The following is a 19,272-nucleotide window of genomic DNA, read 5'->3' as shown; positions in this document are numbered from 1 at the left end:
GGAATTGCATTTTGTGGCAGCTACCACTCCCACTGAGGAGAAACCATTCACGCAGTCATCTATCCAACAGATCTGGACACACTGGTGATGATGAGTAAGAAAGAACAGTGAAGGTCCAGAAGGAAGACGGAGAAAGGTTGTTAGGAAAATGATTCAAGGAAGATTAAATGGGAATTATGGGTGGACAATTTTCATTGCTGCTCAATAAATTTGAAATGAAACAACAAAGGAGGAGGACAGGATGAAGATGATGTTCTATTATGTTGTTTAACTGGGAACGATAAGACCAAATTAGTGCCTTGACTTTATCTTAACAAAAGTTTAGAATAACTTCCTGAGCAGTCACATTCATTTTACTTACTTCTCAACTGAATTATTTTTGAAAACTCTCCATTTTAAAGAAAGTCTAACAATGAAAACTTGCTAAAGCGACTATCATTCATGAATCGCAATGCGGGACAATCAAAAGGCACTCGATGGTGCACGATCCCAAAGTTCTGTTTGGATGTACTGACCCGTGGCCCTCCTCTCCAACAAGTTTTGTTTTAAATGAGTTGAGTAGTTGTTGCATAATTAGGCAAAAAAAAAAAAAAAATCCTGTGTGAATCTCCTCTATAAAAGAAACACTCAAAATTAAGAGTGTCCTTGGATGGCGCGATTCAAAATGTTTTAAAGCAAGTATTTCAATTCAATAAAGTAATAACTAAAAAACAAAGCATCTCCTTATTGAAGATTTTTTTTCTCCAGGAAGTGTTTAGTGCAGAAGGATAATTTTATAGAAATTAACTGAAAATAAATTAAATCGGTAAACTGAATCCAGCAGTAAAATAAATATTTGACTTGTTATTTATCAGCTTTACGGTGCAAAACCACTCGTATGGTTCTTTAAAGGGCACAACAAAAGGTTCCTGCTAACATTCTCTTTACACGATAGTTGGACATGATGGGGTCGAGAGCGCTTGAAGCGCTCTGCTGCTCTCTAGTGGCCACAACAGGTAAAACAGGGAAAACATCTAAACCACAGATGTGGCTGTAAACTCAGAGCGTAAAGGACTTTGTACCTCATAAATTGTATTTCAAAACAACAGTTACACCGATAATGAAAAAGAAAACATCACCTTTTCTTGGGAGTTTATGTCCAACAAATCTGCAGGAGTGTTTTCATAAACCAGACTTATCAGATTCATACTGGGCTAAAATTTCAGTCAGTTGCAACCATAAAACTAATATTTGCTTTGGAAATTCTATTGAAGAGAGGAACTAACATGAAAGTCTCAAATGACAAATGAAAACATTAAAGTTTCTGATTCCTATATTCTATCCCAGACAAAAATGGAAACATGAAACATGGAGTTGTAGTTGTTAGATGGATTAGTCATCTCTTTGATGGCCAGAAACCTTTCCTTGGTTCTTTGCAGTTGTACTGCAGTGTTGTTGTTTTTTTGCTTTCTTTTACCTTCGACTGGCTCCTCTTCCTCTGACTCTCTTTCAGTGCGTTCGGAGATACTGAAGTCAGAGGATGTCTCATTGTCGTACAGGCTTTCGCCGTGCCCTGAACCGCTCTCCTCCCCTTCACCCAGCGACCAGGGCAAAGTCGAGGTTACAGCAGAAATGGTCGGCATCTCCGTGTCTCCTATATCAGAGTTGATGGCGCTACCGCTCTCGCTTTCAAAATAGAATGCCGAGGAGCGTTCATCCAAATCATCAGGGACTTGCCCAGATTCAGACGTCATAGAGGGGGGAACGGTGTTGGTGATTTTGGTTGAATAAGGGAAAGTGCTTTCTCCTGAGGCCGAGGTTTGAACCCTGTCCCACTCCTGATCTACACCCTCTTGAGAGAAAGGGAACAGGGCAGACCCGGAGGCACTGCTGCTAGTGTCTAATGCCTGGCCTTCTGGATTGGGGGTGAAGGGGGAGGCTGAGGATGCGGAAGGAAGAGCAGAGGTTTGTAGGGAGGGGTTCCTGTCTGATGGCGAGAACCAGGGATCCGCGATACCAGATGTTGTGGCTGCAACAGAAATGGGCAGGTCACTATAGGTGACTTGGGAATGGTAGGAACTTGAGGCGGAGGATGAGGGGTAAATAGCACTATGGGACAGCAAAAGCCTATCGGAATCCACCACAGACAGAGACTGTAAAGGTTTGTCTACCCCACCACCAGAGGCTGAAGTGATGCCAACATTAGAGTATAGCACTAAGCTAGTAGAGTCCCAGGAAGAGGATGATAGGACTGCTTGAGGAGAGGCAAGCAACCAGGATGAAGGCACCGACGGCTCCAGAGAACAGCCACACATGGGGTCAACACCACTAGCTAACGGAAACCCATCACCGTTGATTTCAGGGAAAACAGACTCTATTGTGCTCCCTGTGGCATACCTTGAGTCCTCAAACCCCATGGAGAATGAACGGGATAGGCCTGGAGTTGTGCCGGAAAAAGTGAAGTCACTAGAGAGGAGAATGGAAGGCTGGAGGGTGGGAGATAGAGAGACTGTAGAGAGCGACGGCTCCCAGGAGGATTCAGGTTGTTCGGCGGCGACTGCGGTGTCCGACGGATGTGGCGCAGCTTGAAAAGGAGGGGTTTCGCTAAATATTGACCAGTCACCTGAAGAGACTGATGAAGATGAATACCCAGACCAGAATTCGCCTTCGCTATCGTTATCATCAAACCTGACACCTGGGGAGACGGGGATAGTCTCCCAACTGGACAGAGGGTGTGAGGGGTGAGGGATGTGAAGCATGGTGGAGGCAGAGAGCGTAGGGGTCGAAGGAGAAGCTGGGTCACTGCGAGACGGCGGCGCAGTAACGGCATGCTGGGGATCCAATGTGGAGGCAGACAACACAGGCCAAGACGAGGAAGGAGGGTCATGCAGGCAGTCGGAGGGGGCGGTGTCGGGATCCGAAGTGTCACACAGAGGGGAGGAGGCAAAGGAGGAGGAAGAGGAAGGGAGGACAAAGGGGCGCTCACCGTTCGACAGCGGCTGTGTGGTCTGCAAGAGAACGCCACTCAACTGGACAGAGGCTGTGTTAGATGAAAAATGAGGCATGCTGGAACTTGTGGGCTCCTGAGGAGCCGCTTCAGTTGAGGAGAAAGGTTGTGTGGTCCAGTTTGTTTCCTGGGTCTTTGGGTGACCACCCCGTCCGGGGACCATACCTCGATCACTGGTGTTGCCTTTGTTTATGGGACTTGACGGGATCTGGATGAAGGGTGATGCTGTTGTTGTGCTACTCGGGTTTCTGCTACGAGATGTGGATGTGGTGACGGGACTGTCTGAAGGAATACTTTTCCCACCTTCTTTCCTTGTACTGGTCAATGTGGGAGTAGAGGATCTAAAACCACTGATGGCTTTTCCAGAGTCTTGTGTACTGCTGCGATCAGGAACAACCTCTGTCTCTGCATTGGAATACAGACGGGTAGTGGATGTGGAAACGAAGACTTCCTTTGCTGTAGTTGTGGTGTGTAAATGTACGCCCCCATTGAAGTGAGGGTTGCTTCTGGTTTCCGGCGTCAGAGTGACCCCTGGTGGCCGTAAGTAGGTACTGTGAGTCGTGCCTTCTGAATTGCTCAGAACGCGACCACCCTGGGTGGATTTGACTGGGGGAACTGGAACAGAGGTGGTTTTTCTCCAACCAGATTCTGTTGTTGTGCTTTTGATGCCCGGTGAAGGTAAAAGAGGGGATTCAGTTGTTGTTGTTGTCTCCGGTGAGTTTGTTGGAATCCAGGCCGGAACGTAATCCTCAGGCTGGATTGGTTCTTTCCACGACAGATGAGGATCATAGTTACTCTGTTGATGACAGGTTTAATAAACATTAACATAACAGCAATTAAAACAATTCAACAATTTCTTACAGGAAAAATGGAAGATTTATTTACCTCAATATCAAATTCATCCAAATTTTTACCAAGTGCATCTTCTGGAAAAAAAAACAAAAAACAAATTGTATCAAGAACTCAATTTATAACAACTTCACTGCTGAATAAAAACATTGCTGCCTTTATTTCTTTGAGGCTCAAAAAGATTTTTTTTTAAAAACCAATGGTAAAAGCAAAGACATAAGACACAAGACACGGACAGTGAAAACATCATGATGAGAACATCACGGAAAGGAAAAGTCAAACCCTGAAATTGTTTCAGAGTACAAACATCTCTGTTGTGTTGTGTTACAATAATATAAATGAATCTGAATCTTAAGCGCTGTGAATATGTGACACAGCATTGTGAGGAAAATGGGTAAGAGGAAAAGTCTGCACACACACACACACACACACACACACACACACACACACACACACACACACACAAGCAGTGTGTTGGTTTCATGTTAAACACGATGCCAACAGGTGAGCAAAGATCGCATACAACATGCAAAAAGAAACATTTGGACTCTCATGCATGTATTTCCCCAACGATTCAGCCAAACACAGGAAACAAAAAAGCATTTGCAATGAATTATCTTTGTGGTTTATCTTTTTTCAAAGAGAGAACTTGACGGCTCCCTTCAAATTTCCTATAATTATGATGCTTTTTGGTTTTCAACCTACTCTTATCTTAGATGGATAAAAGAATCTGGCTTATCTGCAAATGCCACAAATGTTTACTGAGCTCAAACGCACAGCACACGGCGAGCAGGTGAGGGGGCAGGTGAGGGGGCAGATGGGGCAGGTGAGGGGGTGTAGCTCTTACCTGCGTCACGCTAAGTCATACATCATGGAGACCAGCTCAAACTGGTTTGTGAAGCATGAGGTGAGGTTTTACAAGTTTAATGAACTGGGCGTGAGTGAGATGACTCAGGGTTTGATGCACAGTGAAAAATGGTTAAAATCACAACTGATTTATCTGTTACTGAACAGAAATTAGTTTGACTTTAATTTCCTCGATTAAATGACTGAGTTTCAATCAAAACACATTTTTCATAGATTAAGCAATAATAATACTTAAATTCTTAATTCTTATAAACCAATGTATTTGTTAAATAAGTTACTGTTTTTGCACGGCGGCTGGATTAATGATCACTTAATGAAATTTTTTTTAAATCATTACAGATTTAATACCACAAACATTTTTCTAGTTTTTTAATAAAATGAAAATATATTTTACTGAGAAAGAGAAAAATTGAACTGATGAAACAATCAGTTTTATTGCTGATCAACAGTTTTTGCTACAACACATTCATGTATGGTGACACTGAAATAGGATGCAATGAAGTTTGTTTTTTTTTGTGACAAGACATATTAGTTTATTTAATATAAAATTTATTTGAAATACAAAATTACTGTGTTGCTATCATTCTTACCTAATTACACACAATGCTGCTGCACACATGCAAACATGCGTCTTACTGTGACAGGCAGAAGGAACGGATGCCACATAGCTAATACACAAACAAGAACGGCAGCTTCGTCTTCCCACGTGTCACAAAGGGAGACGAGAAATGACCTTTGACCCAACACCAAGCCCATTCTTTCATCTTAGAAAAATAGAAATATCAGAGACAGCAGATGGAGAGGGTACGCAGAAACTTGTGAAACAGTTAAAAGTAGAAGAAGGTGAATTAAACAGCGGAACTGTAAAGGTACGGTCGATTGAATCCTGATGAATACAAAATATGTTCCCCACAGTGAAAGGTAGGGAGAATGAAGACTACAAGGAGGAGGCAAAACATGTCTGTCATTTCATTCAGGGTGCAAAAGGAGGATGAGTGGATGGATGGAAATGCTTTAAAAAGAACAACAATGAGACTGGTGATAAAAGATGACAGAGAACACAGAGACTAAACTGCAAAAGAACTTTTTTTCATTAGGATTGATGAGGAAATGAGTTCTGTTAGGCCACAGGCGACACTCGCACCTCGCCTCATACTTTAACACTTTTAGCAAAGCTAAGCTAAACCAGCCCTGAACACGTCTCATGAATGTAGAGACCAAAACTACATCCACTATCAACTTTTGTTTTAAATAAAAAATTTCCACATAATCTATAAAGCCGACAATCAAATAAATAAATAAAACAACACACATTGCATTTAAAAAACAAACAAATCTTTTTCTGTTCATCTGTTGAAACGCTCGGCCTCAGGAACGTTGGCTCTTACCCGGGTCGTCGACGGGCATGACGACCGTCAGCAGGTCGCTCGTGCGTCCGTACAGACCGTCGGTGCAGACCGCTACCACCCGGACAACATAGCTGGTATTGGCCAATAGGTCATCTAGTATCGCCCCCTAGTGGAGGGCAAAAGACTGAAATCAGCATCAAAGACCAATGATAAATACAAGTAATGTTGGACATTATTACATTTGTCAGTTTCAGTCGATGTTCTTTTGAACTTAGAACTAGGACAGTTTATAAAACTGTTATTTTTGAACAGTGTCCTGATGATGTCCTGGAAATGCTGATGGAATGTGATGACTGGTCAGTTGGAGGGGGGGCTGACATGGGTTACACAATACCTTAAGGGAATTCCTGCTGGTATTACAATCTTATGGACCGTCTCACCACATCCTGATCTCCGTCCGTCAGGTACACAGAGGGGGCGGAGTTTGCTTCACTGTCCAGCCAATAGCTGACGGAGTATTTCTCGATGTTGGTGTCGTACACCGCCCGAGGCCGCTCCCACGTCACCAGCAGGCTGCTGCGGTTGTGGGGGGCCGCCTGGATGTTCTCCGGCTCCGAGCTGCACACTGATGGGAGACGGAAGAGAAGGAAGTCCACAACGGTTGGGAAATTATTTTTATTCCAGTCAAACCAGAGTCTTACATGAAGACCTGGGTGGAAGGTACTGCAGACCAGAAGGATCCCATTTGCAAAAAAAACTTTATAATTATAATTTCTATGGCATAACCTCACTGAATTATGCATTTCCATTCACAAGTTTGAAACATTTTTGTAAAATAGATCAACAATTTTTTAACTCATTACATCTGTTTCATAACATCTTCTTCCATTATATCATTAGTATATGATTATATAACCCGTGGGCCAAAGGAAACCTTGTAGTAGTTTTTAGTGATTAATGATTAAAAAAAAGAAGGAAAAAACAACAACAAAAAACTAAAACAATGAATGGTTTAGGGATTCATGACTACCACAAATCATTAAAGTAGTCCCTCCCTGTGTTTCAAGAGTCACCTCAGATTCTGGGTCATAGATGAGATTAGAGGAACAGAGACAATGTAGATAACAGACACTGGGGATTAAGTCAGATTAAAGCAGTTGAGGATCAATGAAAATAAACTGGAGGAAGCTTTATTTATACAAACAATGACGCATCTCCTCTTCCGATGGATGTGGGCTGAACCTAAACCACTGTTGGCACTGACTTTAACCTCCGACCTTTATCCTTTTCAAGGGATCAGCCTGAAAATGTTCCGTCATCTGTGGCTATACAATCTGTGTTAACAACACAATGTGCAAATGGATTTCCCAGCAATCACAAACGTATGCTGCCCACCCCTGATCACGGGTGGGTGTGGAGGAAGACCACAGCTGTCAGTACCCCGTTTCTACCACTAGGTGGAAGAGTGAGGCAGGAGAGGAGATGAGCCAACCTCCATTTCTTCACCTGTTAAACTCAAACCTTATATCACTGAGGAAATCAAATTTTCCAGCAACATCTATGAAACACATCTGAACAACAATGATGAGAAACATTCATCAAAAGAAGTTTCAGCTTGTCCTCAAACACAGATTTAGGAGATATGACTTGTCAAAGTCATATTTGTTTATATCTTTGGATATTATTTTTAAATTTAGGCTGGAAAAAAAACACCCCAAAATTCCCTGATGTCTAATGTGGGAAGGAGCGGTCCCAAAAAACAAAAATCAGTACAATGTCATTACTGGGAAAATCAATAGTTAACCAAGCAGCACCCGCCTCCCCGCTGCCACTGAGATTTCATTTGGGTCAATGGAATTCTATTCTTATCCCTCTGACATTTTCTTCTCGTCATTTGTGTTCTAAATGTCTCTGATCCATTTAGGTCTTTTTTTAATTAGCATTAACAGGGGATTCATTATAGATGGGGTCACGCTGAGGGCCAAAGCCTTCCAGGTGAGACGCTGAATTAATGGGGGACATTAATGTGTGTTGGCCTAGAGCAGAAAATACTGATATCCTGAGCTGGAGCTAAAGCTATACATGTCCATCATGCCTGTCAAAGCAGGGTTCTATAGATCCCTACATCCATCTATCTGGTAAAGTGGACTTAAAATAAAATAATGCCGACTTGCCCTGCTAGCATGCTCAACTTTAATTGCTATTAACAGCTGTAGCCATGTTTAAATGCAATCTTTTTATTTGTGTCTTTAGTGAAACATGAACAGATTCTGCACATAGTAGTATTCCTTTGTCCAGAGAATGATGAAGCAGTGTCAGCAGCGTTTTGGGTCGTTTACCTGGTGTGAGGACCTCCTCGGTGCCGGTGTAGGAGGACAACACCTGACCCACGAACTGCCTCTGCTGCTCCCTGTAGTTGTTCTGCAGGTAGTCCATCAGCATCACGTAGCCGGCCTGCTGCATCGTCATCACCTCGCAGAACATCTCCAGCTACAGCGCAGGAGCCCCAGCATGAAAACAAAAACCAGCGTCAGATCACACTGTGGAGCAATGACAGCGTGTTCATCTGAAGGTTGGATGAGTCGGAGAGAGGAACCCCAGCCAACGGGAAAAGAAGGGTTTAAAAGACTACGGTCAGCTACTCTAAGAGTAGAGCTGCAGCATCTTATTGCACACATTTTTAAAAATGAAGGCTAACATTTGGACTTTAAGGACATGATTCTCAAAACATCTACAACTATTAAAGATACTTAATCAAGAAGCTTTTTAAAACTCCAGCTTAATCAATTGGTTGCTCATCAAAATCGGAATCTATTAATGCCGTCATGGATTAATGGACTCATCATTTTCCACTAATTAATTACTTCTCTAATCTTTGCTCTTGCAGAGCACGTTATGTGAACTATTTTAAAAACTGATGACATTTTAATAAAGTTTGAGCAGCATTTAAACATTTGTTAGGAATCTTTTAATCCGATAAATTTTTTTTTTTTTAAATCTCAGCGTTAAAATCGAGAGTAAATCATCTGTAACATCACTCAGCAGATTAGAAGTGAAGGGGCGTGAAGAGATCATAAATCGTCCCGGGACGCCCCGTTAATCTGCTGCAGGTGGGCTGCCTCTCTACCTGTCCAGGTGAACGCCTTCCCTCTGGTTACACAACACATGGTCTGACTCACACCGACTCAACGCTGAAGCACAGCCAGGCTTAGAACCCATTAATGTCATTTATGGTTGTCGTGGCGATAAAATATCAGGATGTCGCAGCCTGAACGGAGCTGGAATGTAAACCAGCTGAGACACGTCACTGACGTATGGAGAGCCACCACCATGTTTGTGTCTGTATGCACATATATCCAATTATCTGTGTGTGTGTGTGTGTGTGTGTGTGTGTGTGTGTGTCTTCCTGGCTTATAACAGCTGTGAGTGAGTCTGGTGGATAATGACATCTGAGGCTGAACAGGCTTCACAATTCTCTCGAAAACCTTTTGTGCATGTTTTCACATGTGTGAGTGCACGTATGTGTGTGTGAGTGTGTGTGTGTGTGTGTGTGTGTGTGTGTGTGTGTGTGTGTGTGTGTCCATGCGTTTCATCTTAAACACCGTAAAGAGCTTTTGTGAGTCAATATTTGTTGGAAGCAATGCCTCTGTATGGTTGTCAATCAACACCAGCCTGAGGGCAGTCACACACACGACACTCACATACAGACACACTGGTACACACACACACACACACACACACACACATACTGTGTCAGTTTGTATGCAGACCGCCTCGCCCATCATGTGTGTGTCTCCTGAGCTCTGGAATGATAATTCCCCCTTTTAGCTCCTTGAACAAGTTTCTAAAAGGTTGTTGTTGTTCCTGTAGGTGTTTTGTGTGTCTTTTCATGGTGGACTAAAGCTGGCGTCTGGTTCTTAACGGACCCCGCTGGAGGGTATGCATGGTTTACAGCGCCGCATATCATCCACCTCATCTGTGGTGTTGTGTAACTTCTAGCTTTAATGGATTTTTCATTTATTTATTGCTGTTTTAAGAAGACAAACCAAACAACGACAGATATGGAGTTCCTCACCTGCTCGTCGGAGATGACCACCGTGCTCTTGAAGACGATCCACTCCACAGACTCGCTGCAGGGCGGCGTGGTCAGAGAGCCGTTGTAGATGAAGTATTTCTCTGTGGAGTTCGGAAGAAGGCCTCGCAGAGCGAAGGGCGACACCTCGGCACTCTTTCCTGGACAGCGCATGAGCGTGTTAGAATAATCACAGCAGAAGAAGAGAGGCAAGAGAAGCAAAAGGAGAACAGGAAGTACCGTATCTGCTCACGCTGTTGATGCCCTTTATGATGGCGGCGTAGTTTGGATTGTCTTCAGTGCTCGTCTGAGAAAAGAGGTTTATCACAGATGGGATTTTAGTTTTGGAAGGTCAGATATAATTTTTATCCATCCTTTACTTTCAGCTAACTCTTCTCAACGGTTCATATGAGACGATCAGGAAACCTAAATATTACTGAGAGGCAACAATAAGGCATCCCATCTTTGCATCATGCCTTTACTCAGGGAAATAAAAGTGTAAAAGGCAAAGATGAGGAATGACAGACAATGAGATTCAGATTCACATCAGGACTTTTCAGCTGAAGCGACACCATCCTTCACCGACAAAGCATCATGATTACCCTCAGCATGAGTTTTTAGAAAGTCAAAATTTTAAAAAGGTGTCTACAAAATCGACATTTGTACTCTTTTTTTCAGTGGTTGATAGAATTTCCAGCCATTATCATCCGTTATCCAACCTACAGCCCAAACTCCACACGGAGCCTGCAGCTACACGTCCGATCCGTTTTTCTTTTTTTAATGACATTCACTCCAGTACGGCTCCTGTCGGTGTCAGCTTGCCAGAACTGGCTGGAGGTTAAACGACTTCACAAAGCACGCGTCATGCTGGGTACCGACATTGAAAACACAGACGGGAGATCAGCGATGATCCGACATGAAAATATGAATCAATCCAAACCCTGGAGTGTGGCTACGCATCACCGGTGTTATGAAGGCACACACCTCAAACAGCATGGCGAGGGCTGTGACCCTGCCTCCCGCCTTGATGGTCTCATCCAATGAGTCAAAGCGATGCGCTTCATAGCAGTAGATCTGCATCTGTAGGTGAAAAAGAAGTATATTAGTCCAAGACTGACACGGAAGAGATCTGATTTTGATTTACTGTCATTATGTGTCACTTTGTATTAGAAGTCTTACCTCAAGAGGGTACTTGACCCCATCCAGGCTGTGCTCAGATCCTTCCAATGAGGCGTTGCAGCGCCCCCAGTGGAAGGTGATGCGACCAACCTTGAATTTTGACCTGAGACCCCCTCCACTGATATAAAACTCTCCATCCACATTGACCGCCACTGAAAATAAAAAGGACGGAAATGTGAGCAAACAAGCAGGATCAGTGGTTTCTGAGGTTTGCCCTCATCCTAGACAAATCCTGCAGCCACACCTCTCTCTGAAAGAAGGGATTATAAATGAACAGAAGATAAAAAAGATGCAACCCTGTACAACACAATAATCCCCACTACCATATTTATCCAAGCATCAAACAATGGAGATCTTCTTCAAGTCAGTCTTTGTTTGACGTGACAAAAGGTCCCGTTGGGGACAGAAATAGTCTTTGATGGTCTGATGAAGGTGAACATGAAACACTCCTTTCATCTTCGGTACTGTACTTCACATCTCAGGCAATCCTGAAAATAGAAAGTGATTGTTTTGTACTCTTAATACATATTCTTTATGTCAATATGGTGAAAGTTCACTGTGGGGGGAAAAAAAAAAATCTGCTGAACAGTCGAGATTTCTTAGGACTGTGTTTGCTTTTGGTACGTTTTTATTGTTTCCACCATTAGGCCTGGCCTCATTCACTTCTCTGTTGTCCGTACTCTGTCTTTTAGTCTATTATGTTCTCTGGAGTCTAATTTCCCTGTGAGGAAGGGCAAATATTGACTCACCTTGTTGCTGATTAATTTCTGTTGAAAAATGTGTTTGCGCAGTATTAAGGCACGGCTGATCCATCCATCACCTCATTCTCTAAGTCTCCTTTGTGACGATACTCCCGACAGAGCTCTGACAGAATGGGAACGGATGGTAGTCTGTGCCTTGAACCTGTGCTGGGGCCATTTGTGGCCTGTTAAAAACAGGTTGAAGTACCGCTGGCCTGAATCGCACTCAGATTTTCCACCGAGCATCGCCATTCACCAAAAAGCCCTTGGTGCTGCTGAACAGCTACAACAGAGTACTCCTTTTTTTTCCTCCGGGGGTCCTGTTGCTAAGTAGAACTAGACTCTTCCTTGTGGAGGTTTTCGAAAGGCAAGGTGGAATCCCTGTTGTCTACAGTTTCACTTAACAATAACCCTGAATGCCCACTCTAGTCTACTGTGTTTCACACCACTTACAGAGAGGACATGTATAAAAGAGCCTTGATCCTGTCAAATGAGAAACTGTTAACAGTATCCTTAACAACCAGACACCAGTGCGCCACAACATGAGGAAAAGCCCTATTGGTCAGAATTACCGAGAACAGAAATGTCCTTGGAATTCTTGGAATTAAGCAAAAATCTAACATTTTTAAGGTTTATCGAAAACCCCCCCCCACAGTTTTTACATTTTACTTTCTTTCACGATCATTTTTCTTTTAAAAGTCATTTAGAAATAATCCAAACTTAACCTTCAAACCCGAAAAGTCAATGTCTACTGATGCACCAAGACCAGTAGCAGTACTGTATTGTGTATTTGTCAAATACTTTGAATACTCAAACTTTTAAAAGTACCCTGATAAACAAACTACCATCATGACCAAATGAAACCAAACTATAAACTTTGCTCTCCCGTTAAGACGAGACGTGAAAAATATCTAATAATAAAAAGCTAAAACCAAACAGATTCTTTTGCCTGTGGGAATTCAAATATGAGATGCATCACTCACATTTCAGCATACAGTATTTACCCCCAATGCCTGTGTTCATTTTTTTTAAAAACCTTTTTTCCAATGTTTATTAATGAAGGAGTTTTGGCTCATAAAAATATCACTGAGGTTATAAGTTATATGTGAAGACAGCCATATTTGTTCTGGAGCGCTCAGCTGAATTCTAAAATGTGTAAAATTGATCTGACAGTCAGAATGAACAAATAAATGAAGAATTGTTTTAAAATGACTCATAATGTTAACAAATACTCATACTGGCGCTCCTTTTGCCAACAGGTAAAGTTCTTACCAGTCTTGCCATCATTCTTGATCGTTGTCCTTTCTGTCGTCAGGTTCTCCCAGCCTTCAAACGTCAGTTTCTGGTACTGCAGCTTCACCTGGGCCAGGTTTTCCTCGATGTTGATGGGAGACTGCTTGGCACTGCTGCAGGAAGGGAACCTCTTGGCCCAGTTATTTTGGTTTAATGTTCCTGAATTGTAAATGGGAAAGAAATATTCAGATAAAGATAGGGTTTTAATGATGGGAAGTTCGGACATCAAGAGGTTTAAGAGTTAGCTTAGAAGAACAAAACAAGGAAAAAACACCTAAAAGTGAGAAAATTATAGAAAACAGACTTACATAAAAATGTGAAATGTGAAACTTGTTTGGCAGGTATGTCTGTTTCATTTCCATACAGAGAACCTGACATGAAGTTAAATTATGAAATGACTCATTTCCCACTGCTGCTCCATCATTAGGTGAGGAAACTAATGCGAAGCAGACGACCCTCTAACCGACCGCTTACAGGTGTGCTGCCCTGAGAGAGGTAGCTACGAGTTAACAAACTAATAAGGTAATAACCCCCAGATGTTTTGCTGCACTTTAGCGGTAATGGTAATATCTCTTCAAATGTGTCACTATTTTCACTTCCATAAGGTCAGAGTTCAATATTTCCAATCCTGAATTGGACTTTGCTAAAATACAGCCTTCAAATTTTTGCAAATGACCGCCGCTCAAAAGAAAGAGTTCAGGCTCAGGTTTCTTATGAACTTTCAGACACAAAGAACAGCCTGACATGATAAATAGCACAAATACAGAATGGAAAGTGTTAGCCGATACCAATTGTCCCCTAATGGAGCAGTTTATTCATGTTCATGTCAGCTGCACCCCCAAAGAATACCAAAGATTTAATCCAGCAGCGTATCCACGTCAATCTGATTTACAACCTCATCTTTTATTTAATTTAAACACAAATAAATAATATGAGCAGTATGTAAAGTTTAGCTGAAAGCACTCGGTGTTCCGCTCATGTGTCCCGCTGCTGTGACTGTGGTGCGTTCAGTGACTACTTGTAGATTATTTCACATCTGCTCAGACGACTGGTCAATAGCATTTCAGACCAGTTCATGTGCTGCAGCCTGCAGTAATTTGTCAGTCCATATGCGTTGCAGATTATAAACTGAAACCAAGACTAATGTATGTTGTTTGGGATGTGTCCTATGAAGAAGGCGACACCCAAAATATCGAATTACAAAAACATAAATATTATAATACACAATTTTCTATTTTTAAGCAATGAGTGTGTCCAGGTTGGTAAAGTCATTCTGTACAGTTTATAGGAGATGATTCAGATATTATGACCTCCCTTTAAGGTAATAAGTGTCACTTCTATGCAAACAATAAGAAATGAGTATATAATGCAAAACATCAGGAAGCACAAAAGTTACACATCCACACCCAAAAATGACCCATTTATCTGTTATTATATACTGAACTTGTTCCACTACAAATACGGCGACACTACAGGAGTTTACTGACATTTACCCTCATCCTAGACATTACTTCTCCTTTAATGTCGGGGGGTCGGTGGGCGATTTACCGTGTCAAGTTTACTGGATCTTAACTGTGAGCTTTGAGTTGTCTAAACAGAGTCATAAAACATTCCACATGCGTTAGTCACCAGGAGTGGCCCCGGCCTTGATTATTGTAATTTGCAGAGTATAAACTTTTCCTATTCAATGAGACTAATTACAATAAAGCTGTGACGTCTACTACTTATAGGTTACTATAGGTTATGTTAAAGCGCACTGAGTTGGACTCTTATGTCGTGTTGAGATGCCCGTGTTTTATTACTGTAAAGTTTACTGGCCTTTTTTTAACCAGCTGTTTTTCCTCTGGGACAGAAGTCAACCAGTCTCATGTGGATTTTTGGAGCTATTTCACACATTTTGTGCTGATTAAGTGTTGTAGCTCTCCTTCAGCAAGATCAGGTTGAGTTCATTAGCAGCAACGCCAACAGTCACGTCATGGCCATCACTGCACGGATGCAGCTCAAGGTCAGGATGGATATTTGCATTTAAAGAGATTTTCACACTCACCCAATGTAAGTCAACCATTAAGAGGAACAAAAGAAAGCAATGCATTTTTAAAAAATGTTCCACTGACTTTTAAAATGTCAAGAGAATCCGTAACTCCGAGGCTTACAAGCAGTTAATTTATCGTACATGATAAACCACCAAAGTTGTTTATTTTCACCGTAAACAGATTTAACTATGAGCTGGACTTAAAAGGTAATAAAAGTGACTTCTAACACATCTAAAGGATGATTTGTTTTACAGCCTAATCTTAAATGAAGTCTCTTTCGAAGCTCAGTTCTTTGTTGTGTTTTTATAAAAGACCATAAATTTAAATTCACCTCTTAAACCCTCAACATTTTAGGTTGCATTTCCTTCGAAAGGGCAATGAAGTTAGAATTGGTTTCCACATTACATTAGTCTCGCACAAACACTAAACATCATTGTGTGTCGTGTTGCTGCAGCTCCGCTTTGAAGCTGTATAATGTTATATGATTGTGTTTGATGTTTAAGCTCAGCGAAACAAAAAAACCTGACACTCAAGTTTGGTGATGGTTTCACCTTTTCACCACATGAGGACAGAGAGTAGATTTAAAGCACAGTTGTGTAATTTAATGCAATATTTTGGGATAAGAACAGGATGAAATGTGGAGCTTAGATCCTGAGGCTCTTAGATAATAGAATAATGTTTCATGTTGAGACGCCACAGCTGAGCATCACTGAGTTTAAACATAAAATGTATTTTGGTAATGTAAAGAAATAATGAGTGGGTGTGGAAGATGAACATTGGAAATGAAAATCTATGGTCTTTTATCTATGCTCCTACTTCCATTTCTGACAGTGACATGTTGCATTAGCAGGTGATCAGATGAAATAAACCATTATCTGACTGTAAAATCCCAAATGTTGTTTATGAACTTTGTACAGGAGATGACTGCAAAACAGCAGCTGCACACAGACGGTATCTTAAATGTCATTTCATGCTGCAACATGAAGAGTCCTCTTAAGGTTGCCAAAGCAGTAAAAGACAGACAGACAGACAGACAGACAGACAGACCAAACGTACACTTAAGACACAACAACACTGCCCACACACTTCTGCTAGTACAGCTTCTCCCCTCGCTGACAAAACCTGAAGCTGGGCACACAGCGGGTCTCAGACACGCCTGTGTTTACTTCACTCTATTGTAAAGCTTTAAAGCAATCATTTGTTAGAGCTGTTGCTCACTCAAATCCAAGGGTGGAAAAAGTCTATCCAGGCCTCTATAATGATCCGAATTCAGCCTGGAGGGTAAGGAAAGTATATATAAGTATAGTATATATGGGTGGGACAAAAGCTTCAACAACATGGAAATGACTAGAGAACAAGCTAGAGATGAAGCACGAACATTTCCTACACTGGTATGTTTCAACTGTTAATGTGTCACTCAGAATGGCTTTAAAATAAAGGCAGAACCTTTACGCCCACGGCGTCACTCAGCACCAAAGCGTCACAGCCCTGAGGACAGACGGGAAGAAGTTCCCTCAAACAGAAACGCAGGGAAAACAACCGCCGTCCTCACAATGGAAGTCTTGATGCGTTTTTTGCGTCTTTGATTGTTGCTTTGACTCTGACTCACCTGCGTATGACCATTCGATGTCTTCAGAGAACTTGCGTTGGTTCCTGTATGTGTATCCGTCACCTGCAAAAGAGAGAAACAGTCATTTCATGGTCTTCATACGAGATGTTACATTTACCCAACTCCGTACATCTATTTCCATGGCCGAACAAATGAACTGGAGTCGATCGGTGTCTGAAACAAGTCACAACTTTAAGCCCGACTTTGTTGGAGGTGCTCAGTCTGAATCTATTTCTATAATCCCCCTGTAAGTTTCCAATCACAACGTTTTAAAAATGAATGTGTTTGCCTCTGAATCTGACAAACTTTCCTTCACTTCCTTGACTTTTCAATCTCTTGTGTCAACAGATCTATATTGATTAGGAATTAAATGGCATATGACCAACACACCTGAGCCAAGCTGAGTTCCCAGTACAACCTTTGGTCCAGATTTGGAAATTTTGTCTTTAAACGATGAAACAACTAAATCTAGACTCTGATCACATTGATCTTTACAACAGATGCCTTTCCCTTATTCACATCAGAGATGTCTTTCCTGCCTTACCGTCCGACTCCATCAGGTACATAATGAGATCCTGCTAGGTGCGATATCAGCGGGTGACATCATTAACCTGAACAGCTGTCTGGGCATTCGTCACGTTAATGAAATCAAGTCAATGCACCGAGGGGCCATTAAAGACCAGCACCTCATTACCATAATGGAGCACAGAGGGCCTGCCTGAGAAACAAATGGCAGGGGTCACATGACATAAAGAGGAAATAAGTGATGGGGTGTGTGTTTATAAGCAGTCACTAAATATTAAATGATTTCCTTGAAGGGGGAAAAAAAAGCAGATCCTAGAAGTTGCCTCAAGTTAATGTTTGAAAGTCAACTTTTCTTGTGTCTGTACATAAACACAGATCACCTGCCTGGTTGAAAATATTTCTCTGCAGGGCTGCTCCAAACACAAGATTATCACAAATGGTTAACACATGTCTTTAATATTGTGATTATGATGAGTGGTGAACCTGGCCTCTTGACCCAAGGTACCGTTAACACGACAACGATTGCGCTAAAGATTTACCTCTTTCCTTAACAGTTTTGAAACGGTCTTCATGACCACAGATGTGCTAAAATAATAAAAAGATTGTAAGATGCATGACAGGCCAGCTGCACCCGACCAACATGGATGAGGTTCAAGGCGCCTGAAGTCCTGAACAGGATTAAAGCAGTGAAAAATGAAATAATCCTACACATGAAGTCAGTGTTACACACCTCTCCAAAGCAAATTTAACAGCCCAACCGGTTTGTGGACAGTTCAGGATTAGTCTGCAGCAAATTAGAAAATGACTTATCCTGCTGTGTTGTGTTTATTCCCTCTGAGCTCTGGATGATAGTGGTCTAATCCAGGATTACATGTTTGCAGTTTGAAAAATATTACCCACAGGGCAGCGCCTCCGTATGAAGACCTTCACACAGGATGTAAAGTTCTCATGGAAGTCATTTTGAGGGTTTGCATTAGATTAAGCATTAAAGTGCAGATGGAATTATTTTCTATGTTGTTTCTAATGCTACTGACATTCAACATGAAAAGTTTGATCAGTGTCAACAGGATGCTTTACAAACGATCACAACCAGGGGGATAACATTTACTTACTTCAACCTTACACCACATATGGACCTGATTATAAAGAAAACTTTCCTGAATGATAAGCCGTGACTTTTACAGCGTTGGTGTGTTATTCATGGACTTCAGGTCAGAGACGCCACATGTTTGGTTTGGTGGGACTATAAGTGAGTGACGGTGGAGTGCTGCTTGGGAGGCTGATCGTTGGTTTCTATAACATCTGATTGATGAGAGGCCTTGAGAAGCGTGAACTGTCAGAACATTCAGGGGCAGCTTCAGCTTTCAGGTGAGGACAAAGGCTTCTTCCTTTCTTTCTTTTTTATTTTTTGCCTGTCTTTTCTTGTTCCCCCGATCTGAAACATCAAAGAACGACCCACCCATCCGTTAAATGCAGAACGTGTAATCCCAAATCTAACGGAGGATAAAATGTAGAAACATTCAATTTCAAGCAGAGAAGACTTCAAACTTTTGCTCATGAGGAATAAAAGACTGACAGAGCGCCAAGGTGGAACTAAACCTCCTGATGAGGTAAAAACCTGCACCTCGCCACTTTTTACCCATGAATCCCTGCATGACCACAGATAGAGACTGAATGTGATTAACTGCAACACATTCCTGCTGTGTTACATCTCCCGTCGGCCGACCACAGTTTGCTGGAGAAAGCAGCAATAAAGAAACAATCAGGCCT

The 19,272-nt window shown here is 41.9% G+C and overlaps 1 protein-coding gene across 4 annotated transcripts in view; it reads right to left on the bottom strand.

The window, feature by feature from the left end:
* ptprz1a (protein tyrosine phosphatase receptor type Z1a) overlaps positions 1-19,272 on the bottom strand; it is a 46,787-nt gene that overhangs the window by 14,503 nt on the left and 13,012 nt on the right. For 2 of the 4 annotated variants that reach the window (XM_068313381.1, XM_068313382.1), the window contains exons 2-13: positions 16,978-17,040; positions 13,315-13,494; positions 11,303-11,454; positions 11,108-11,203; positions 10,364-10,430; positions 10,127-10,284; positions 8,391-8,541; positions 6,492-6,676; positions 6,091-6,217; positions 3,872-3,912; positions 2,966-3,782; positions 1,457-2,008 (exon numbers count right to left, since the gene is read on the bottom strand). In XM_068313381.1, the coding sequence (XP_068169482.1) occupies positions 1,457-2,008; positions 2,966-3,782; positions 3,872-3,912; positions 6,091-6,217; positions 6,492-6,676; positions 8,391-8,541; positions 10,127-10,284; positions 10,364-10,430; positions 11,108-11,203; positions 11,303-11,454; positions 13,315-13,494; positions 16,978-17,040 (2,589 nt within the window). Of the gene's footprint in view, positions 1-1,456; positions 3,783-3,871; positions 3,913-6,090; positions 6,218-6,491; positions 6,677-8,390; positions 8,542-10,126; positions 10,285-10,363; positions 10,431-11,107; positions 11,204-11,302; positions 11,455-13,314; positions 13,495-16,977; positions 17,041-19,272 lie in introns of all 4 variants that reach the window. The other 2 variants (XM_068313380.1, XM_068313383.1) reach the window with 2 other exon arrangements.

Source organism: Antennarius striatus, chromosome 4 (assembly GCF_040054535.1).
Source record: "Antennarius striatus isolate MH-2024 chromosome 4, ASM4005453v1, whole genome shotgun sequence".
In the NCBI taxonomy this organism is placed as follows: Eukaryota; Metazoa; Chordata; class Actinopteri; order Lophiiformes; family Antennariidae; genus Antennarius; species Antennarius striatus.
The sequence above is the reverse complement of the archived record's forward strand: the minus strand, read 5'-3'. Positions and strand labels throughout refer to the sequence as shown.